General features: G+C 38.4%; 1 protein-coding gene across 7 annotated transcripts in view; it reads right to left on the bottom strand.

Moving 5' to 3' along the window:
- The window catches only part of ATRX (ATRX chromatin remodeler), a 331172-nt gene that overhangs the window by 148579 nt on the left and 157315 nt on the right, over window positions 1–25278 (bottom strand). For all 7 annotated transcript variants that reach the window (XM_087860258.1, XM_045801308.2, XM_045801311.2 and 4 more), the window contains one exon: window positions 19513–19731. In XM_087860258.1, coding sequence (XP_087716384.1) covers window positions 19513–19731 — 219 coding nt within the window. The remainder of the gene's footprint in view (window positions 1–19512; window positions 19732–25278) is intronic.

The raw sequence follows: 25278 nt of genomic DNA, 5'->3' as shown, positions 1-25278 counted from the left end.
TGACAGTTAATATAAAATGGAGGAATCTTCAGAACATTATGCCACGTGAAATAACCTGGACAGAAAAGGACAAACATTTATATGAGGTACCTAGAACAGGCAAATACTTAGAGACAGAAAGTAAAAGAGAGGTTAAAAGGGGCTGGGGAGAATGGGGATTATTTTTATATGTGTACAGTCTTCCATTTAGGATAATGGTAAGTTCATGAAAACAAAATGGTGGTGATGATTGCACAACACTGTGAATGCACTTCATTGAACTGTGCACTTAAAACACTTAAATTGTAAACAATTTTTTGAGAGTGGGAGGTGGGAGAGGCAGAAAAAGAGGGAGAGAGAGAGAGAGAGAGGGATAGGGATAATCTGAAGCAGGCTCCACGCCCAGCATGGAGCCCAAGGTGAGGCTCGATCTCACAACACTGAGATCATGACCTGAGCCGAAGTCAAGAGTCGGACACTTAACTGACTGAGCCACCCAGGTGCCTCAGTAAATATTTTTTTTAGAAAAGGAGCCAAAGAAGCACAACAGAAGTCATTCTAACATGTAAAAGGATACTCCAATTTAGTGAAAAATGTTCATAAAACCTAAATGTCCCTCAAAAGAGGTTTGGAGATAAAAGGACTGACAGTACTATACTCATTCAACAGATAAGTTGTACCACAGTTATGGGCAGACACAACATGTAAAACTTCCCAAACACTAAGGAAAAGGAAAAAAGTCAAGTTGAAGAAAACCACAAAAATATATAAGATAGATCACTGCATTCCATGGTAGGTCGAAAACAAATGTACACTTATGATCAGTACATTTCACTGAATGTAAATTTTACATAAAAAGGAAAGCTTGTAAGTCTTTATAAATTCCAGCTCATGATATGCATGCTAGGAGCACCTGGGTGGCTCAGTAGGGTAGAGCGTCCAACTCTTATCTTGGGTCAGGTCCTGATCTCATGGTTGTGAGTTTGAACCCCACATTCAGCTCCATGCTGGGTGTGCAGCCTACTTAAAAAAATTTTTTTTAATTTTTAAAAAAGAAATGCATGCTAAAGCATTTGGGTTAAGTGAAATGATGTCTACAACTGACACTAAAATTCATAAGAAATGTAATAATGGATAGAGAGATTACAGATAAATAGAAATGTAATAAACCAAGTATACTAAAACATTAATGGAAGACTCAAGGAAGTGAGTTTATGGGAGATCACTGAAATTCTGTTCACCTTGGTGTATATTGGAACTTTTCATAATAAAACGTTAGAACAGAGAGATGGAGTAGATATATTATCATCACATAAAGTAGATAAGATTTCAGATAAAGGAAAATTACAAAGATAAAAGGGTACATTACTTATTGATAATGCATCAATTCACTAGAAAGACCACAATCCTACATGTACATGTACCTAACAACAGAGCTTCAACACACAAGAAGACAAGACTGAGAACTGCAAGGAGAAAGAACAAATCAACAATTATCCTTGGAGACCCCAACACTGCTCTCTCAATATTAGACAGAACATCGTTAAAGATATAGAAGACCTGAATATAATCAACCCGCACAACTTAATTAAAATTTACAGAATACTACAACTAGAAACAACAGAATATATAAAAGGAAAAAAAATAAAATATATACACCATTTCTAGGATTTAAATTAGAGAAGACTCTGAATGCAGTAAAAGTGAAACAAAAAACATCAAAATTCATACAGCACAGTGTTTAAAACAGTAAGGGAATTTATACCATTAAATGTATATATTTTTTAGAAAGCAAGATCTAAAATCCACCTTAATTAGCTAGAAAAAGAAGAGTAAATGAAACCAAAAGAAGATGGATAAGATAAAAATAAGAGTGGAAATCAATTAAATGGAAAAAGGTGAAAAAATAGAGGAATCAATGAAACCCAAAGTTGTTGTTTTTAAAAATGATAGTAAAATTGCTAAACCTCTAAAGAGACTAAACAAGGAAAAAGGATAAAACACAAACTATCAACAACAGAATGAAAGATGAGATACCAATGACAAAGCCTACAAAAAACACGTAAAAAAGAATATTATGAATAAATTTACACCAATAAATTTGACTATTTAAGTGAAATGGACAAATTCATTAAAGACAAAGTTTACCAAAACAGATTTAAGGAGAAACAGTCTAAACAGCCTTACATTTATTAAAGAAACTGAAGCTGTTAAAAAAAAAAAAAACACAGAAAACTACAGGCCCATGACTTCACTGGAGAATTCTATCAAACTTTTTTTTTTTTTTTTAAGATTTTATTTATTCGACAGAGAAAGACAGCCAGCGAGAGAGGGAACACAAGCAGGGGGAGTGGGAGAGGAAGAAGCAGGCTCATAGCGGAAGAGCCCGATGTGGGACTCGATCCCGTAATGCCCGAATCATGCCCTGAGCCGAAGGCAGACGATTAACCGCTGTGCCACCCAGGCGCCCCTATCAAACTTTTAAGAATGAAGTAATATCTATTCTACAAATATTCTTTAAGAAGATAGAGGAGGTGGGAACACTTCCCTACTCACTTTATATAAGAATAGTATCACTCTGATAGCAAAACCAGAAACATATGTAAGAAATCTACAAAGGAACACGCAATTTAACACTGATGTAAAAACTGTTCAAATATTAGCATAAGAAATACAACAATAGAGGGCCCTGGTTGGTACAGTCGTTTAGGCACCCGGCTCCTGGTTTTGGCTTGGGTTGTGATCTCATGGTTGTGGGATCTAGCCCTGCTTTGGGCTCTGCACTCAGTTGCAGAGTCTGCTTGAGATTCTTTCCCTCTCCCTCTGTCCCTCCCCCTCCCACTCACGCTCATTCTCTCTTGCTCGCTCTCAAACACATAAATCTTTAAATAAAAAATACAACAATATATAAAAAGTGTAATGTACCATGACCAAGCAAGGCTTATTCTAGGAATGCAAAACTGATTTTCTAGATTACCAAAACAGATACATTAAAAATCATTTGAAGAAAGTAAGCATCCACCACCACACCTGGCAGGTGGTCTCGGTCAGTACCAACTCCCCTCCCCACCCTGGCAACCAGGCTCCCACCCTACCACACTTCACAGGTGGCCTCAGCTGGGACTGGTGTCCCTCCAAAGTGGCACCTGAGGGTGATAGTTCCTGCGGATGACAGTGGCTAACCCTGCCTACCTGCACACCTGCAACAGCCTCAGCCCAGTCACAACAGTAAGGTGCAGGCAGCCTACAGAAGGGACAGCCCTGGTGGGCCTGGTTCTGGTTGACTATTGGAGATTGCACTTCTGGGCCACAGAGGATGCCTTCTACATAAAGCCACTCCTTCAAGACCAAGAGCAGTAGCTATTCTAATACATAAAAATGAATACAAAGAGGCAAAAAGAGGAGACAGAAGAACGTGTTCCAAACAAAATAACAAGACAAAACCTCAGAAAAAGAACTAAACAGAGATAAGCAATTTCCTGATAAAAAGTTCAAAGTAATGGTCATCAAGATACTCATCAAACTCAGGAAAAGAACAGATAAACACAGTAAGAACTTTAACAGATAGAAAACATTTAAAAAGAACCAATCAGAGCAAAAGAATACAGTAACTATTATTGTATATTTGATTAAAGAAATTGAAGATGATACAAATCTATGAAAAGATATACCATGCTCATGGATTGGAAGAATTAATATTGTTAAAATGTCCATACTACCCAAAGTGATCTACAGACTCAACGCAGTATCTATCAAAATACCAAAAGCATTTTCTACAGAACTAAAACAAAGAACCCTAAGATTTGTATGTAATCAAAAAAGACCCCAGACAGCCAAAACAATCCTGAGAAAAAGAACAAAGCTAGAGGTATTTGGAAGTAGCACCAGATTTCAAACTATACTACAATGCTATAGCTACAAAGCTAATAAAAACAGTATGGTACTAGCACAAAAAACAGATACATAGACCAGTGGGACAGAAGTGAGAACCTAGGAATAAACCCACACTTATACAGTCAATTAATCTACCATGAAGGAGGTAAGAACGAACAATGAGAAAAAGATGCCATCTTCAATAAATGTTACTGGGCAAACTGGACTGCTTCATGAAAAGAATAACTAAACCACTTTCTTATACCCTGCACAAAAAGAGGCTCAAAATAAAGTCCTAAATGTAAAAGCTCAAACCCTAAGACACCTAAAAGAAACCAGAGGCAGCAAACTGTAGGACATAAGTCTTAGCAATACCTTTTTGAATCTATATCCTCAAGCAAGGGCAACAAAAAGCAAAAATAAACAACTGGGACTAAATCAAACTAAAAAGCTTATGCACAGCAAAGGTAGACATCAACAAAACGAATAGGGAATCTAATGGGAGAAGATATTTGCAAATGATATGCCCGATAAGGGGTTAATATCTAAAATATATGAAGAACTTATACAACACAACATATACACACACAGAAACAATACAATTACAAAATGGGCAGAGAACCTGAACAGTCATGATTCAAAGAAACACAAATGGCCGGGAGACACATGAAAAAAATGCTCAACATCACTCATCATCAGGGAAATGCAAACCAAAGCAACAATGAGACATCATCTCACACCAATCAGAATGGCTAGTATCAAAAAGACAAGAAATAACAAGTGTTGATGAGGATGTGGAAAAAAGGGAACCCTCATGCACTACTGATATGGGAATAATAATTTGTACTACTATGGGAAACAGTATGGAGGTTCCTCAAAATGATCAAATAGAGCAATCATACAATCCAGCTATTCCACTTCTGGGTATTTATCCAAAGAAACTGAAAACACTAATTCAAAAAAAGATATAGGCACCTCTATGGTAGTTGCAGCATTATTTACAACAGTCAAGATATGGAAACAACCTAAATGTCCATCAATAGATAAATGGATAAAGAAGTGCTGTGTGTGCCCGTGTGTGTGTGTGTGTGTGTGTGTGTGTGTGTGTGTGTATTACTCAGCTATAAGAAAAAAATATTTGCGATAATATGGATGGACTTAGAGGGCATTATGCAAAGTGAAGTAATTTAGAGAAAGACAAGTACCATATGATTTCACTTATATGGAGAATGTATAAAAAAATAAAATAAAAAAACACTCAAAAACAGAACAAACTGGTAGTTGCCAGAGAGGAGGGAGGTAGAGCGAATGAGTGAAGTGAAAGCAATCAAGAGGCATAAACTTCCAATTATAAAATAAATAAGTCACAGGGAACTAAAGCACTGTGAATACTAAGTATAGGGAATATAATCAATAATATTGTAATAAAACTTTGGTGACAGATGGCAACTAGAATTACAGTGCTGATCATTTCATAATATAGAAAAATGCTAAATGACTATGTTGTTCACATGAAACTAATATAATATTGTATATCGACTGTACTTCAATTAAAAAAAGAGAAATTAAGAGGTACCTGTGCCTCAGCCGGTTAAGTGTTTTGACTCTTGATTTCGGCTAAGGTCATAATCTCAGGGTCATGAGATCAAGCCCTGTGCTGGGCCCTGCACTGAGCCTGGAACCTGCTTAAGATTCTATCCTTCTATCTCCACCCCTCCCTGCCCCACTCGTGCGCACGCACACTGTCACTCGTGCACACACATTCTCTCTCTCTCTGTAAAAAAGAGTGAGAGAAAAATCACATCCATTTATAATTTTAAAACAGAGATTAACAATAGATATGAAAAAAACTAGTAAAGTGGTTATTTATATAAGGACATGACTGTAAAGGTAGAAAACAGTCAAGAATCTATAAAAAAGCTACTAGAACTAGTTAAGAGAATTTAGCTAAATCACAGAATACAAAGTCATTAAATCAATTGACATTTATCATGACATCAAAAAACATACACTACTTAGAGATAAATTTAGCAAAATATAAGCTAGATTTATATAATGAAAAGTACAAAACATTGCTAAGAGAAATCAAAACACTAAATAAGTGGAGAGACATACTATATTCATGTAACTGGAGAAAAATACTCTTAAGATGTCACTGATATAAAGATCCAACACAATCCCAATAAAAGTTCCAGAAGGACACTTGTGAAAAGTGGCAAGATGATACTACAATTTATATGGAAATGCAAGTAACAGTTAATAGCCAAAACAATTCTGAAAAAGTAGAACAAAGTTATAGGAGTTACAGTATCTGATATCAAGATTTACTATAAAAGGTTACAGTAATCAAAACAGTATGGTATTAGAACAACCACGGAATCAGCCTGAGACGCAGGAAGATACATCAGGATCTCTACAAATGAACATCTCCAGCGCTGAGTATTGAGGTACGAAGCAGGGAGCTGTGAAACCGTGCACAGATATCGGAAGATAAACGGAAGGGGGAGGGAGCTGCCGTGTTCGGGCGCGGGGAAGCGGTAGCCACCTGCACGGGGGAGCGGGCGGGCTCGCGGACCGGCACCCGCGAGAGAGCAGACTGAGACTGTGAGCTGGAGAACGCGAGCGACCAGACTGAAAACCGAAGGTCTAGAGTGCACGAACCACACTGAAACTGAGCTCCGGAGCGCGCAGGGTTGGCTGGCAACTGGCTGTGTTAGAAACACAAAGGAGAGAGACATGCCGGCCCTGGAAGTGAGGGCTGGGACGCCGGCTGTGGGGCACACATCCGGGACGCTGTAGGGTTTAGCAACACCAACAGAAACAGAGTTAAAGTGGCCAGAAGACCCCAGTGGAGAGCGGTCTGCGATCCCTCTGTTCTGAGACAGAGGCTGGGATTCGGCTACTGCTGCTCTGACACTCAGAAGAGACACAGCAAACCGCCAGGGAAAGCCGCCAGAGAATAAAAGCCTGGAAATACCAGCTCACAATGTGCCCATCGCCAACCCCCTCGCAGGGGAAAGGGAGACTCTACCCAAAGAGGGTTGCCTGAGTATTGCTGCAGCAGGCCCCTCCCCAGGAAGGCAGGCTGAAAAATCAAGAAGCCCGCATCCCTAAGATCCCTATAAAACAAGTGCAAACTGCATGGGTCCTGCTCAATAATTTGGGCTCTGAGCAACCCCACAACCTCTCCTCCTCAGAATGACGAGAAGGAAAAATCCTGCCCAGCAAAGAAAAGACAATGAGTCTGTGGACTCTGCCACAGAACTAATGGATATGGATATAACCAAATTATCAGAAATGGAGTTCAGAGTAACAATGGTCAAGCTGATGTGTAGACTTGAAAAAAATATTAATGAAAATATTAACGAGAATACAGAATCTCTAAGGGCGGAAATGAGAGTGAATCTGGCAGAAATTAAAAATAATATAAATCAAATGCAGTCAAAACTAGATGCTCTGACAGCCAGGGTAAATGAGGCAGAAGAACGAATTAGTGAATTGGAAGATGAGATGATAGAAGAGAAAGTTAAACAGAAACTTGGATCAAAAAAATCCAATCTCAAGAATGTAGATTACGGGAGATTACTGACTCAATGAAATGTTCCAATGTCAGAATCATCGGCATCCCCAAGGGGGTGGAGAAAAACAGAGGTCTAGAAGAGATATTTGAACAAATTGTAGCTGAAAACTTCCCTAATCTAGCAAGGGAAACAAACATTCGTGTCCAAGAGGCAGAGAGGACCCCTCCCAAGCTCAACCACGACAACACTACACCACGTCACATCATAGTGCATTTGGCAAATATTACATCCAAGGATACAGTATTGAAAGCGACCAGGGCAAAGAAATTTCTCACGTACCAAGGCAAAGGTATCAGAATTACATGAGACCTATCTACACAGACCTGGAATGAGAGAAAGGGTTGCGGGGCTATTTTTTTTTAAATGATTTTTTATTATATTATCTTAGTCACCATACAGTACATCCCCGGTTTCCGATGTAAGGCTGATGATTCATTAGTTGTGTATAACACCCAGTGCACCATGCAATACGTGCCCTCCTTACCACCCATCACCAGCCTATCCCATTCCCCCACCCCCCTCCCCTCTGAGGCCCTCAGTTTGTTTCTCATAATCCATAGTCTCTCATGTTTCATTCCCCCTTCTGATTACCCCCCCTTTCTTTATCCCTTTCTTCTCCTACCGATCTTCCTAGTTTTTATGTTCCATAGATGAGAGAAATCATATAATTGTCTTTCTCTGCTTGACTTATTTCACTTAGCATTATCTCCTCCAGTGCCGTCCATGTTATAGCAAATGTTGAGAACTTGTTCTTTCTGATAGCTGAGTAATATTCCATTGTATATATGGACCACAACTTCTTAATCCAGTCATCTGTTGAAGGGCATCTCGGCTCCTTCCACGATTTAGCTTTTGTGGACATTGCTGCTATGAACATTGGGGTGCATATGGCCCTTCTCTTTACTACGTCTATATCTTTGGGGTAAACACCCAGTAGTGCAATGGCTGGATCATAGGGTAGCTCAATTTTTAACTTTTGACGTGACCTCCACACTGTTTTCCAGAGTGGCTGTACCAACTTGCATTCCCACCAACAATGTAGCAGGGATCCCCTTTCTACACATCCTCTCCAACAATTGTTGTTTCTTGCCTTGTCAATTTTTGCCATTCTAACTGGCGTAAGGTGGTATCTCAGTGTGGTTTTGATTTGAATTTCCTTGATGGCTAATGATTTTGAACATTTTTTCATGTGTCTGTTAGTCGTTTGTATGTCTTCATTGGAAAAGTGTCTGTTCATATTTTCTGCCCATTTTTTGATTTGTTTATTTCTTTCTCGTGTATTGAGTTTGAGAAGTTCTTTGTAGATCTTGGATACCAGTCCTTTATCTGTAGTGTTATTTGCAAATACATTCTCCTATTCCGTGGGGAGACTGTTTCCGTGGCTGTGCAGAAACTTTTAATCTTGATGAAGTCCCATAAATTCATTTTATCTTTTGTTTCTCTTGCCTTTGGGGATGTATCATGAAAAAGGATGCTTTGGCCGATGTCGTAGAGGTTGCTGCCTATGTTCTCCTCTAGAATTTTGATGGATTCCTGTCTCACATCGAGGTCTTTCATACATTTGGAGTTTATTTTTGTGTATGGTGTGAGAGAGTGGTCAAGTTTCATTCTTTTGCATGTAGCTGTCCAATTTTCCCAGCACCATTTATTGAAGAGACTGTCTTTTTCCGACCGGATGTTTTTTCCTGCTTTATCAAATATTAGTTGCCCAAGGAACAACAATTGTTGGAGAGGATGTGGAGAAAGGGGATCCCTCCTACATTGTTGGTGGGAATGCAAGTTGGTACAGCCACTCTGGAAAACAGTGTGGAGGTCCATTAAAAAGTTAAAAATTGAGCTACCCTATGACCCAGCCATTGCACTACTGGGTGTTAACCCCGAAGATACAGACATAGTAAAGAGAAGGGCCACATGCACCCCAATGTTCATAGCAGCAATGTCCACAATAGCTAAATCGTGGAAGGAGCCGAGATGCCCTTCAACAGATGACTGGATTAAGAAGTTGTGGTCCATATATACAATGGAATATTACTCAGCTATGAGAAAGAACGAGTTCTCAACATTTGCTACAACATGGACGGCACTGGAGGAGATAATGCTAAGTGAAATAAGTCAAGCAGAGAAAGACAACTATCATATGATTTCTCTCATCTATGGAACATAAGAACTAGGATGATCGGTAGGGGAAGAAAGGGATAAAGAAAGGGGGGTAATCAGAAGGGGGAATGAAACATGAGAGACTATGGACTATGAGAAACAAACTGAGGGCCTCAGAGGGGAGGGGGGTGGGGGAATGGGATAGGCTGGTGACGGGTAGTAAGGAGGGCACGTATTGCATGGTGCACTGGGTGTTATACACAACTAATGAATCATCGAGCCTTACATCGGAAACCGGGGATGTACTGTATGGTGACTAACATAATATAATAAAAAATCATTAAAAAATAAAATAAAATAAAGCTCTTTCAGAGAAAAACATACAGCCAGGAATCCTTTATACAGCAAGGCTATCATTCAGAATTGATGGAGAGGTAAGGACCTTCCAGAATCGCCAGTGACTGACCAATTTTGTAACCACAAAACCAGCCCTACAGGAAATGTTAGGGCAATTCTACAAAAGTTAAAAGTGTGTTTTAAAAGTGTTAAAAGTTAAAAGCCCCAAGAGTGATACAGAACAGAAAGTCACAATCAGTAGAAACAAAGACTTTACAGGCAACATGGCATCATTAAAATCATGTTTCTCAATAATCACTCTCAATGTAAATGGCTTAAATGCTCCCATAATATAACACAGCGTTGCAGATTGGATAAAAAGACATGACCCATCTATTTGCTGTCTACAAGAGACTCATTTTGAACATAACGATACATTCAGACTAAAAGTAAAGGGATGGAATACCATCTTTCACGCCAACGGACCTCAAAAGAAAGCTGGGGTAGCAATTCTCATATCAGACAGATTGGATTTTAAACTAAAGACTATAGTTAGAGATACAGAAGGGCACTATATTATACTTAAAGGATGTATCTAACAAGTGAATATGACAATTGTAAAGATATATGCCCTCAACAGGGGAGCAGCAATATATACAAGCCAACTCTTACCCAGAATAAAGAGACGTATAGATAATAATACGTTAATAGTAGGGGACCTCAACACTCCACTATCAGCAATACATAGATCACCTAAGAAGAAAATCAACAAAGAAACAAGAGATTTGAATGCCATACTAGACAAGTTGGACCTCATAGATATATATGTAACACTACACCCCAGAACAAAAGAATACTCATTCTATTCTAATGCCCATGGAACATTCTTAAGAATACACCATGCTCTGGGTCACAAAACAGGTCTCAACCGATACGAAAAGACTGAAATTGTTCCCTGCATATTCTCAGACCACATGCTTTGAAACTGGAACTCAACCACAAGGAAAAATTTGGAAGAAACTCAAACACTTGGAGACTAAGAACCATCCTGCTCAAGAATGATTGGAAAATCCAGGAAATCAAAAATCAATTTAAACAATTTATGGAGACCAACGAGAATGAAAACACAACGGTCCAAAACCTATGGGACACTGCAAAGGCAGTCCTAAGGGGAAAATACATAGCCATCCAAGCCTCACTCAAAAGAATAGAAAAATCTAAAATGCGGTTTTTATACTCTCACCTCAAGAAGCTGGAACAGCAACAGAAGAACAGGCCTAATCCACACCCGAAAAAGCAGTTGATCAAGATTAGAGCAGAGATCAATGAATTAGAAACCAGGATCACAGTAGAGCAGATCAACAGAACTAGAAGCTGGTTCTTTGAAAGAATTAATACAATAGACAAACCACTGGCAAGACTGATCCAAAAGAATAGAGACAGGACCCAAATTAATAAAATTATGAATGAAAAGGGACAGGTCACAACCAAAACCAATGAAATAGGAAGGATTATTAGAAACTTATCAACAGCTTTATGCCAATAAATTAAGCAATCTGGAAGAGATGGAGGCCTTCCTGGAAACCTATAAACTACCAAGACTGAAACAGAAAGAAATTGATTTTTTAAGCAGACCAATTAATTATGAAGAGATTGAAACATTGATTAAAAACCTTCCAAAAAACAAAACGCCAGGGCCTGATGGATTCCCCGGGGAATCCTTCCAAACATTCAAAGCAGAACTAATACCTATTCTCCTAAAGCTATTTCAAAAAATTGAAACAGAAGAAGTACCAAACTCATTCTATGAAGCCAATATTACCTTGACCCACAAACCAGGCAAAGACCCCATCAAAATGGAGAATTACAGACCGACTTCCCTGATGAATATGGATGCCAAAATTCTCAACAAGATCCTTGCTAAGAGAATCCAACAGTACCTTAAAAGGATTATCCATCATGACCAAGTGGGATTCATCCCTGGGATGCAAGGATGGTTCAACATTCACAAATCTATCAGCGTGATACATTATATCAACCAGAAAAAAGCCAAAAATCATATGATTCTCTCAGTAGATGCAGAAAAAGCATTTGACAAAATACAGCATCCTTTCCTGATTAAAACCCTTCAGAGTGTAGGGATAGGGGGTACGTTCCTCAATCTCATAAAAACCATCTATGAAAAGCCTACAGCAAATATCATTCTCAATGGGGAAAAACTGGAGGCCTTTCCCTTAAGATCAAGAACACGACAAGGATGCCCACTCTCTCCATTATTATTCAACATAGTACTAGAAGTCCTTGCAACAGCAATCAAACAACAAAAAGGGATAAAAAGTATCCAAATTGGCAAAGAAGAAGTCAAAATGTCTCTCTTAGCAGATGACATGATACTTTATATGGAAAACCCAAAAGAATCCACCCCCAAACTATTAGAAGTTATAGAGCAATTCAGTAATGTGGCGGGATACAAAATCAATGCTCAGAAATCAGTTGCATTTCTATACACGAACAATGAGACTGAAGAAAGAGAAATTAGGGAATCCATCCCATTTACAATAGCACCAAAAATCATACGTTACCTCAGAATTAACTTAACCAGAGACGTAAAGGATCTATATTTTAGAAACTACAAATCACTCTTGAAAGACATTGAAGAAGACATAAAAAGATGGAAAAATATTCCATGCTCATGGATCGGAAGAATCAACATAGTTAAAATGTCTATGCTACCCAGAGCAATCTACACTTTCAATGCTATCCCGATCAAACTACCAATGACATTTTTCAAAGAAATGGAACAAACAGCCCTTGAATTGGTGTGGAACCAGAAAAGGCCACTAATCACCAAGGAAGTGTTGAAAAGGAAAAACAAAGCTGGGGGCATCACAATGCCAGATTTCAAGCTGTACTACCAAGCTGTGATCACAAAGACAGCATGGTACTGGCACAAAAACAGACACATAGACCAATGGAGCAGAATACAGAACCCAGAAATGGACCCTCGGCTCTTTGAGCAACTAATCTTTGACAAAGCAGGAAAAAACATCCAGTGGAAAAAAGACAGTCTCTTCAATAAATGGTGCTGGGAAAATTGGACAGCTACATGCAAAAGAATGAAACTCGACCACTCTCTCACACCATACACAAAGATAAACTCCAAATGGATGAAAGATCTCGATGTGAGACAGGAATCCATCAAAATCCCAGAGGAGAACATAGGCAGCAACCTCTATGATATCGGCCACAGCAACCTTTTTCATGACACATCTCCAAAGGCAAGAGAAACAAAAGATAAAATGAAGTTATGGGACTTCATCAAGATAAAAAGCTTCTGCACAGCCAAGGAAACAGTCAAAAAAAAACTGAGAGGCAACCCACGGAATGGCAGAAGACATTTGCAAATGACGCTACAGATAAAAGACTGGTATCCAAGATCTACAAAGAACTTCTCAAACTCAAAACACAAGAAACGAATATACAAATCATAAAATGGGCAGAAGATATGAACAGACACTTTTCCAATGGAGACATGCAAATGGCCAACAGACACATGAAAAAATGTTCAAAATCATTAGCCATCAGGGAAATTCAAATCAAAACCACACCGAGATACCACCTTACGCCAGTTAGAATGGCAAAAATTGACAAGATAAGAAACAACAATTGCTGGATAGGATGTGGAGAAAGGGGATCGCTCTTACATTGTTGGTGGGAATGCACGTTGATGCTGGAAAACAGTGTGGAGGTTCCTTAAAAAGTTAACAATTGAGCTACCGTATGATCCAGCTATTGCACTACTGGGTATCTACCCCAAAGATACAGACGTAGTGAAGAGCAGGGCCATATGCACCCCAATGTTCATAGAAGCATTGTCCACAATAGCTAAATTGTGAAAGGAGCCAAGATGCCCTTCAACAGATGACTGGATTAAGAAGTTGTGGTCCATATATACAATGGAATATTACTCAGCTATCAGAAAGAACGAGTTCTCAACATTTGCTGCAACATGGATGGCACTGGAGGAGATAATCCTAAGTGAAATAAGTCAAGCAGAGAAAGACAATTATCATATGATTTCTCTCATCTATGGAACATAAGAACTAGGAAGATGGGTAGGAGAAGAAAGGGATAAAGAAGGGGGGGTAATCACAAGGGGAATGAAGCATGAGAGACTATGGACTCTGAGAAACAAACTGAGGGCCTCAGAGGGGAGGGCGGTGGGGGAATGGCATAGGCTGGTGATGGCTGGTAAGGTGGGCATGTATTGAATGGTGCACTGGGTGTTATACGCAAGTAATGAATCATCAAACTTTACATCAAAACCCAGGGATGTACTGTATGGTGACTATGATAATATAACAAAAAAATATCATTATAAAAAAAACAGTATGGTATTAGCTTAAGGACAGACGTATAGATCAAGTGATCACAAATATGTGATAAGTTGATTTTTTACAAAGATGCAAAGTAATTCCATGGAGAAATAATTCTTACAACAAATGATAGAGAATAACTGACTATACTGGAATAAAACATGAATCTTCACCCCTTCCTCAAACATCATTAACATGTTAAAATTAACATGAAAAATCACAAACTTAAACTTAAGAACGAAAAGTACATAATTTTGAGAGGAAACCAGAAAGGAAAATATTTGCAACCTTGGGGTAAACCAAGATTTCTTAATAGGACACACACATGCACACCAAAAAAAAAGAGCAAACATTAAAAAACTGATGAGTAAGACTTCATCAAAGTTCAAAATTTCAGTGTTTTTGAAAGACACCATTAAGGAAATAAAAAAAGAAGCCACAAAGGAAGAAAATACATAATACACATAAACCTGAAAAATGACCTGTATACAAAATAAAACTATCGTAACTAAAAGGACAAAACTCCCCACACATAAAAAAAAGAGGAAAAGATTTGAATACATCACAAGGATATGTAAATGGCCATTAAACCCATGAAAAGATGTTTATTAACCTCATTAGTCATCGGTGAAGTGCAAATTAAAATAACAATGAAATAACGCTACACATCTAATAAAATGGCCAAAATTTTTTAAACTCCCAATAACTATTATTGGTAAGGACATGAGGAAATTGGAATTCTCATATATTGCTGATGCTAATTCAAAATGTTATAGCCATCCTAGAAAACAATTTGGCAGTTTATTATAAAGCCAATTAACGATCTACATAGGCTTATACAAACTACAGAAATTAAGTCAATAATTAATAACCCTCCAAAGCAGAAAGCACCACTGGTGGTTTTACAGGTGAATTCAACAAACATTTAAGGAGGACACTATACCAATTCTCTACAATCTTTTTTAGAGGAAAAAGCAGAGGGAACACCTCCTGATTCAATGTATCAGGCCAGCATTACCCTAATACAAAGACATGATGTGAAACTACAAACCAGTATCTCTCATAATCATAAATGCAAAAATCCTCAACAAATTGTTAGCAAATAAAATCGAAAAACATATTAAAAGAATTGTACACTAAAACCAAGTAGGATTTATCTTAGATATGGAACACTGGTTCAATATTCAAAAAATCAACATAATCCATCATATCAACAGGTTTTAAAAATCACATGATCGTAACAATAGATGCAGCAAGGGCATCTGGCAAAGACCTAGCACCCGTTCATGATAAAAATCTCAGTAAATGAGAAGTAAATGACAACTACACAACTGGATAAAGAATACCTACAAAAACTCAGTAGCTAACATAATACTTAATGATGAGAAGCTTTCATACTAAGGTCAGGTAAAGGCAAGGATAACCCTTCTCACCTCTCCTTTTGAACACTGTACCAGAAATTTTACCCAATGCAATAAAACAAGAAAAACAATTAAAAGGTACACAGATTGGGAAAAAAGAAATAAAACTGTCTTTGGTCACACCTGAAAGGATCTCATATAGAGAAAATCCGAAAGAATTAATGAAAAAATCCAAGAACTAAGTGATTAGAGGAAGGTTGCAGGATATAAGGTTAATATACAGAAGATACTGCTTTCCTATACACCAGCAATGAACAAATGGAATTTGAAATTAAAGTTAAATATGCACATATCATATGGCCCAGTAATACCACTTCTAGATATTTTTCCAAGGGAAATGAAAACCTCTTTCTACACAAAGACTTGTACAGAAATATTTATAACAAATTGATTCATAAACCAAAAATAACCCTAATGTCCATCAATAACCTGTAGTCTATCCATACAATGGAATAGTACTCAACAGTACAGACAACAAAGTACTTGGAACACACAAACATGGATGAATCTCTAAACTGTTAAACTGAAAATTACATAAAAGAACATACTATGTGATTTCCTTGATATGAAACTTTAAAAAAGACAAATACAATCTACAGTGATAAAAGCAGATCACAGATTCCCTACAGCTAGGTATACAGGGGTAAGGACTGACCAAGAAGTAATGCTTAAAGTTTTCTACATCTTAATTGTGGTAATGGCTACTGGGAAATATACCTTTGATAAAATCCTTTGATTGTGTACTTAATATAAGAAATACAACATTGGTGGCTATACAAAACTATATTAAATTTCTTGAGAAATGGGGTGCCTGGGTGGCTCAGTCGGTTAAGCATCTGCCTTCAGGTTAGGTCATGATCTCAGGCTCCCGGGCTCCCTGCTCAGCAGGGAACCTGCTTCTCCTTCTCCCCTGCCTGCTGCTCCCCTTGGCTTGAACTCGCTCTGTGTCAAATAAATAAATAAAATCTTATAAATAAATAAAGAAAGAAACAAATAAATAAATAAATAGATTTCCTGGGACAGTTTACTTAAGCAAAACCATTGCAAGTGGCTCAGAATGGTGGAAGGGACATATTTCTTTATTAAAATGATATGAAAGAACAAAAAAGTTATAATCCCACAAGTAAAAAAGAAGAAAAAGGAAGATCCTGGCAGAAATGAAATGTGTTTGTTTCATAACACAACTGTGAAAGCTTGAAGGCATATGGACAAATGTCAAATGACATAACAAAATAAAGAAGGTTGAAACTTAAGTTCCCATAGAGAAGAAAACCAACAACAATCACATATTTGATACTCCTAAGGAGGTAAGACCTACCAGATCATCAAATTAGTCCATTATTAAAGTAAGGTGACATTGAAAAATTGAAAAATTTTGGGAAGTACGGTGCATGGGAAAATAAGTATCTAGGAAACAAGAGATCCAAATGAAGAGATGGGTGAGGAAATTCCCAGAAGAGTGGAACTAGATGAAACAGACCAGATTAGAAGTGGGGGAAAAAGGCTCCGTCAGTGTCAATTCAAAGAAAAAAATTAACTGATCATTTACCTGATGTGTTAAAGTTACTGAGGAATTTTAGGGTTTAGGGGTTTTGCTAAATACATAGGAAATTAAGTAGTCAAAACCCAGAAAATAAGACAAATTAAATCCAAAACATTGTTAACTCTAGGAAAAGCAAACAAAAAAGGACAAAGGAATGTATTTGTCATATACTACATGTATATACACATATGTATGTGTATGTATGAGAAATATATGCAATATACACTATGTAGCCCTCTTCTGCATATTTACATAGTTATAGTCATGCAAACAATGACAAATGATTCCACCAGAACTGTGGTATAACCATACTGGAGAATGGAAGGAGGAAGCTCTGTCTTTGGTAGGCAGTATATGAGAACTAAATCCATAGCTATCTTATAAAAATGATAATGTCTAAAACCAAAAAATAAAGAAATAGCATTATAAGCATATTAAACACAAATATACAAGTAAAAGCAAAGAATAGCTAGAAGAATTGAATCATTACCTTTGAGTAGTCTGGGTAAAACAGAAGACTACTGATTTTTCAATGTAGCCTTATGATAATACTTGATTTTTAAAAAGCACATAGATACAATTTACTAAACAAAAAAAGTTAATTAGAAAATAATCATAAAACAATGAAAAGTTCAGGGAACACGTTTACATTTAAATTATATGAAATAAAAGGGAAAGGAAAACACAGCATATACCACATACAGTGACTGCAGTTACGTGAAAAAGATATATGTATACTGATAGGGATCAGAAGAAGAAAACGGTAATATAGAGTTTTAACGTCTATTTATCAAATGCAATTATTCAAATTTTTTAAATAAAATTTAAATAACATCACAAAGAGACAACTACTCTTAGAAATACCTCTAAGTGAGATTCAAGAAGAGGTACATATTACCATCCATGAGTTTTTTTGCCAAAAAAAGAACTGAATATAAATCTAATCAGACCTCTATATCCAACAATTTATAGAACATACAGGAACCAGTGAAAACACACCACAGAAATGTGACCAGCAAAGCTCAACATATAGGAAATGCTACACATATAATCTAGCTTCTCAAACACATGTACTATAAGAAAGAAAAAAAATGGAAAAAGGAAAACTTCATATTGAAAATAAAAATAGAATTATGAGGTATAACACCCAAATGCAAAATAACATAACATGTAGTAAGACATTCCTAATATTGTAATTCATACCAACTATTTATTAAAAACCACTAATATTTGGGTTCCTGGGTGGCTCAGTTGGTTAAGCATACGACTCTTGGTTTTGGCTCAGGTCATGACCTTGGGATCATGAGATTAAGCCCTGCATCAGGCTCTGTGCTCAATGGGGAATCTGCTTGGGATCCTCTCCCTCACTCCCCCTCCACCCCTCCCCCCACACTCATGCTCTCTTATCACGCTCTCTCAAATAAATATTTAAAAACCACTAATATGTTTCTGAGAAAAATGAAGGAATTTGGAATATTAACTAGCTATTTGATGATAACATGGAATTAATGACAATTTTTAAGTGTAACAATGATACAGTAATATGTCCAACAATCCTTATCTTTTGACAATATATTCTGAACTATATATACACAGAATGAGATGATTTCTGAAACTTCTCCAAAATAATCTGAAGAGAATAGATGAAACAAGACTGTGTTGGTAACTGCTGAAGCTGAGTACCTGGTACATGGAGATTTATAATACTATTCCCACTGCCTGTACATGTGCTTGGAAACTATTACAATGAAAAAAGTTTATTTAAAAAATTAAAAACTTTTATGATTTTAAGCAATAATACTTAAACATTTTTCTACCCAAGATAAAACACAATCATTTTGGTGATCATTCAAGAATCTCAAGTCATTTCATGTATCTAATTATACTAATAGAGCCTAATGAAGATTTTTAAGTTGCATAAAACAGGGGGGCATGGGTGGCCCAGTTGGCTAAGCATCCAACTCTTGATTTCAGCTCAGGTCATAATCTTAGGGTCGTGGGATCAAGCCCCACACTGGGCTCTGCACTCAGTGCAGAGTATGCCTGTCCCTCTCCATTTACTCTTCCCCTACTTGCATACTCGCTCACTCTCTATCTCATAAATAAATAAATAAATAAATAAATAAATAAATAAATAATCTTTAAAAATAAAACGTGCATAAAATACCGCTAATTGGGAAAATCAAGTATAACTAAATATCTGTAGTGTTTACAACATTCTAGTCTTAAAATACTGAGTAATATATAAATGTGTGTGTATCTATTAAAGTAACATTTTTTTGAAATCATAATAAAAACTGGTTTACCTCTCTCAATTTTTCTCGCTCACGTTCCCTCTCAGCAATACGTTTTCGCCTCTCTTCCTCTTCCTTAAGAGCATTTTGTGTCTCAGTTCTTAGTTTATCATCTTTAAGAATCTTTCTAATTTTCTTTCTGCCTTTGCCAGGAGACTTGGAATCATCATTTTCATCTTCATCTTCTTCCTCTTCCTCTTCCTCTTCTTCTTTATCTTCTTCAGAATTACTCTGTGGATTTAAATGATCAGAGGTAAATACCACAAAGTTGTCTAATTTACCCATTTCATATGCCAATAATTAATATACCAAGAAAAGGTGAAAAAAAACATACTGAAAAGCTTTAGAATTATACATTGCAATAAAAAAAAGCTTTAAAAAAACCAACAACCCAAATTTGGGAGAAAAGATGGCGGAGGAGTAGGGGACCCCTTTTCCAGATGGTCACCTGAGTCGAGCTGGATATATCCCAGACCATCCTGAACACCCACAAAATCAGCCTCAGACACAGGAAGATACATCTGGATCTCTACAAATGAACATCTCCAGCGCTGAGTATTGAGGTACGAAGCGGGGAGACGAGAATCCGCGCACAGATATCAGAAGATAAATGGAAGGGGGAGGGAGCCAACGTGCTCGGGCAGCAGGAAGCAGTAGCCACCTACACTGGCGAGCAGGCCGGACTCACGGACTGGCACCCAGGAGACAGCAGACTGAGACCGTGAGCTTGGGAACGCACGTGCGACCAGAATGAAAAACCGGAGCTCCTGAGCACTCCCTGGAACCAGAATGATACCAGGAGCTCAGAAGCGCGCATCCAACCAGACTGAAAACTGGCGCTCTGGAGCACGAGTGAACCACACTGAAACAGGGAGCTTGGGAGCCCGCGCGGGAGCCAGGGGTGGCTGGCGGTGTTAGAACCACAAAGGACATAGACGTGCCACCCCTGGGAAGTGAGGGCTGGGAGAGCGGCTGTGGGGCGCACAACCCGGGACGCTGCAGGGCTTTTGGCAGCACAGACAGAAACAGACTTAAGTGGCCAAGAGAGCTGAGTGGAGAGCGGACTGCGATCCCTCCGCTCTGAGATAGACACTAGGATACGGCCACTGCTGCTCTGACCCTCAGAAGAGACATACAAAACCGCCAGGGAAAGGCGCCAGAGAACAAAAGCCCGGAAATAGCAGCTCGCATTGTGCGCATCCCCATCCCCCCCTCGCAGGGGACAGGGCGACTCTACCCAAACAGGGCTGCCTGAGTATCAGCACGGCAGGCCCCTCCCCCAGAAGGCACGCTGAAAAATCAAGAAGCCCATATCCCTAAGGTCCCTATCAAACAAGTGCACACTGCATGGGTCCTGGTCAATAATCTGGGCTCTGGGCAACCCCGCAACCTCTCCTCATCAGAATGACGAGGAGGAGAAACCCTCAGCAAAGAAAGGACAAACAGACTGTGGCCTCCGCCAAAGAAATGATGGATATGGATATAACCAAACTGTCAGAAATGGAGTTCAGAGTAACAATGGTCCAAGATGATGTGTAGGCTTGAAAATAATATTAACGAAAATATTAACGAGAATACAGAATCTCTAAGGGCAGAAATGAGAGCGAATATGGCAGAAATTAAAAATACTACTAATCAACTGCAGTCGAAACTAGACGCTCTGACAGCCAGGGTAAATGAGGCAGAAGAACGAATTAGTGAATTGGAGGACGGGATGGTAGAAGAAAAAGTTAAAACAGAAACTTGGTTCAAAAAAAACCAATCTCAAGAATGTAGATTATGAGAGATTACCTTCTCAATGAAACGTTCCAATGTCAGAATCATCGGCATCCCCGAGAGGGTGGAGAAAAACAGAGGTCTAGAAGAGATATTTGAACAAATTGTAGCTGAGAACCTCCCTAATCTGGCAAAGGAAACAAGCATTCACATCCAAGAGGCAGAGAGGATCCTTTCCAAAGTCAATGAGAGCAGACCTACACCACTTCATGTCATAGTGCATTTCACAAATATTAGATCCAGTGACACAGTATTGAAAGGGTCCAGGGGAAGAAAATCCTCACATACAGAGGTGAAAATATGAGAATAACGTCAGACCTGTCTACAGAGACCTGGCAGGTCAGGAAGGGTTCGCAGAGTATTCTCAAAGTTCTGAGAAGAACATGCAGCCAAGGATCCTTTATCCAGCAAGGCTGTTATCCAGAATGGATGCAGAGATAAGGACCCTCCAAGATAGGCAGAAACTGACCAAATTCATAACCACCAAACCAGCCCTAAATGATATCAAGGGGGGTTCTATGAAAGTAAAAAGGCCCCAAGAGTGATACAGAACAGAAAGTCACAATCGATAGAAACAAAGACTTTACAGGCAACATGGAATCATTAAAATCATATCTCTCAGTAATCACTCTCAATGTAAATGGCTTAAATGCTCCCATAACGCCATAGGGTTGCAGATTGGATAAAAAGACATGACCCATCCATTTGCTGTCTACAAGAGACTCATTTTGAACCTAAAGATACGTTCAGACTGAAAGTGAAGGGATGGAATACCATCTTTCACGCCAATGGACCCCAAAAGAAAGCTGGGGTAGTAATTCTCATATCAGACAGATTGGATTTTAAACTAAAGACTATAGTTAGAGATACAGAAGGACACTATATTATTCTAAAACAATGTACCCAACAAGTGGATATGACAATTATAAATATCTATGCCCCCAACAGAGGAGCAGCTACACAAGCCAACTCTTAACCAGAATAAAGAGGCATATAGATAATAATCCGTTAATAGTAGGGATCCTCAACACTCCACTCTCAGCAACAGACAGATCACCTAAGCAGAAAAGCAACAAAGAAACGAGAGTTTTGAATAACATACTAGACCAGATGGACCTCATAGATATATACAGAACACTACACCCCAGAACAACAGAATACTCATTCATTTCCAATGCACATGGAACCTTCTCCAGAATAGACCATATACTGGGTCACATAACATGTTGGTCTCAACTGATTAAAAAAAAAAAAGACTGAAATTATTCCCTGCATATTCTCAGACCACAGTGCTTTGAAACTGGAATTCAATCACAAGGAAAAATTTGGAAGAAACTCAAACACGTGGAAACTAAGAACCATCATGCTCAAGAATGATTGGAAAAACCAGGAAATCAAAAATCAATTTAAACAACTTATAGAGACCAACAAGAATGAAAACACAACGGTCCAAAACCTATGAGACACTGCAAAGGCAGTCCTAAGGGGAAAATACATAGCCATCCAAGCCTCACTCAAAAGAATAGAAAAATCTAAAACGCAGTTTTTATATTCTCACCTCAGGAAGCCGGAGCTGGAACAGAAGAATAGGCCTAACCCACAAACGAGAAGGAAGGTGATTGAGATTAGAGCAGAGATCAATGAATTAGAAACCAGGAGCACAGTAGAGCACATCAACAGAACTAGAAGCTGGTTCTTTGAAAGAATAAATAAAATCGATAAGCCACGGGCCAGACTTATTCAAAAGAATAGAGAAAGGACCCAAATTAATAAAATTATGAATGAAATGGGAGACATCAAGACCAACACCAATGAAACAGGAAGGGTCATTAGAAACTTTCGTCAACAACTTTATGCCAATCAATTAAATAACCTGGAAGAAATGGATGCCTTCCCGAAAACCTATAAACTACCAAGACTGAAACAGGAAGAAATTGATTATTAAAACAGACTGATTAATTATGAAGACATTGAGGCAGTGATCAAAAATCTCCCCAAAAACAAGAGGCCAGGACCTGACGGATTCCCCGGGGACTTCTACCAAACATTCAAAGAAGAAATAATACCTATTCTCCTGAAGCTGTTTCAAAAAACAAAAACAGAAGGAATACTACCAAACTCATTCTATGAGGCCAGTATTACCTTGATCCCCAATTCAGGCAAAGACCCCATCAAAAAGGAGAATTACAGACCGATTTCCCTCACGAATACAGATGCCAAAATTCTCAACCAGATCCTAGCTAATAGGATCCAACAGTACATTAAAAAGATTATCCATCATGACCAAGTAGGATTCATCACTGGGATGCAAGGGTGGTTCAACATCGCAAATAGACCAGTGTGATAGATCATATCACCAAGAAAAGAGTCAAGAAGCATATGATCCTCTCAACTGATGCAGAAAAAGCATTTGACAAAATACAGCATCCTTTCCTGATTAAAACCCTTCAGAGTGTAGGGATAGAGGGGACATTCCTCAACTTCACAAAAGCCATCTATGAAAAGCCTACAGCGAATATCATTCTCAATGGGGAAAAGCTGAAAGCCTTTCCCTTAAGATCAGAAACACGACAAGGATGCCCACTCTCACCACTACTATTCAACAGAGTACTAGAAGTCCTTGCAACAGCAATCAGACAACAAAAAGGGATAAAAGGTATCCAAATCGGCAAAGAAGAAGTCAAACTGTCTCTCTTCGCAGATGACATGATACTCTATATGGAAAACCCGAACTACTCCACCCACAAATTCCTAAAACTTATAGAGCAATTCAGTAATGTGGCGGGATACAAAATCAATGCTCAGAAATCAGTTGTATTTCTATACACGAACAATGAGACTGAAGAAAGAGAAATTAGGGAATCCATCCCATTTACAATAGCACCAAAAATCATACGTTATCTCAGAATTAACTTAACCAGAGACGTAAAGGATCTATATGCTAGAAACTACAAATCACTCTTGAGAGACATTAAAGAAGACACAAAAAGATGGAAAAATATTCTATGCTCATGGACTGGAAGAATGAACATAGTTAAAATGTCTATGCTACCCAGAGCAATCTACACTTTCAGTGCCATCCTGATCAAAATACCAATGACATTTTTCAAAGAACTGGAACAAACAGCCCTTAAATTTCTTTGGAACCAGAAAAGGCCCCGAATAGAAAGGAACTGCTGAAAAGGAAAAACAAATGGGGGCATCACAATGCCGGATTTTGAGCTGTACTACAAAGCTGTGATCACAAAGACAGCATGGTACTGGCACAAAAACAGACAGATAGATCAATGGAGCAGAACAGAGAACCCAGAAAGGGACCCTCGGGTCTTTGGGCAACTAATCTTTGACAAAGCAAGAAAAAACATCCGGTGGAAAAAAAAAACAGTCTGGAGAGGATGTGGAGAAAGGGGATCCCTCCTACATTGTTGGTGGGAATGCAAGTTGGTACAGCCACTCTGGAAAACAGTGTGGAGGTTCCTTCAAAAGTTAGAAATTGAGCTACCCTATGATCCAGCCATTGCACTACTGGGTATTTACCCCAAAGATACAGACATAGTGAAGAGAGGGCCATATGCACCCCAATGTTAATAGCAGCATTGTCCACAATAGCTAAATCGTGGAAGGAGCCGAGATGCCCTTCAACAGGTGACTGGATTAAGAAGTTGTGGTCCATATATACAATGGAATATTACTCAGCCAACATAAAGAACAATTTCTCAATATTTGCTGCAACATTGACGGCACTAGAGGAGATAATGCTAAGTGAAATAAGTCAAGCAGAGAAAGACAATTATCATATGGTTTCTCTCATCTATGGAACATAAGAACTAGGAATATCAGTAGGGGAAGAAAGGGATAAAGAAAGGGGGGGTAATCAGAAGGGGAATGAAGCATGAGAGACTATGGACTCTGAGAAACAAACTGAGGGCTTCAGAGGGGAGGGCGGTGGGGGAATGGGATAGGCTAGTGATGGGTATTAAGGAGGGCACATATTGCATGGTG

The sequence above is a fragment of the Ursus americanus genome, chromosome X (assembly GCF_024610735.1).
Source record: "Ursus americanus isolate L20-20 chromosome X, mUrsAme1.1.p, whole genome shotgun sequence".
NCBI classification, from domain to species: Eukaryota; Metazoa; Chordata; class Mammalia; order Carnivora; family Ursidae; genus Ursus; species Ursus americanus.
This window is presented reverse-complemented; position numbering and strand designations above follow the sequence as displayed.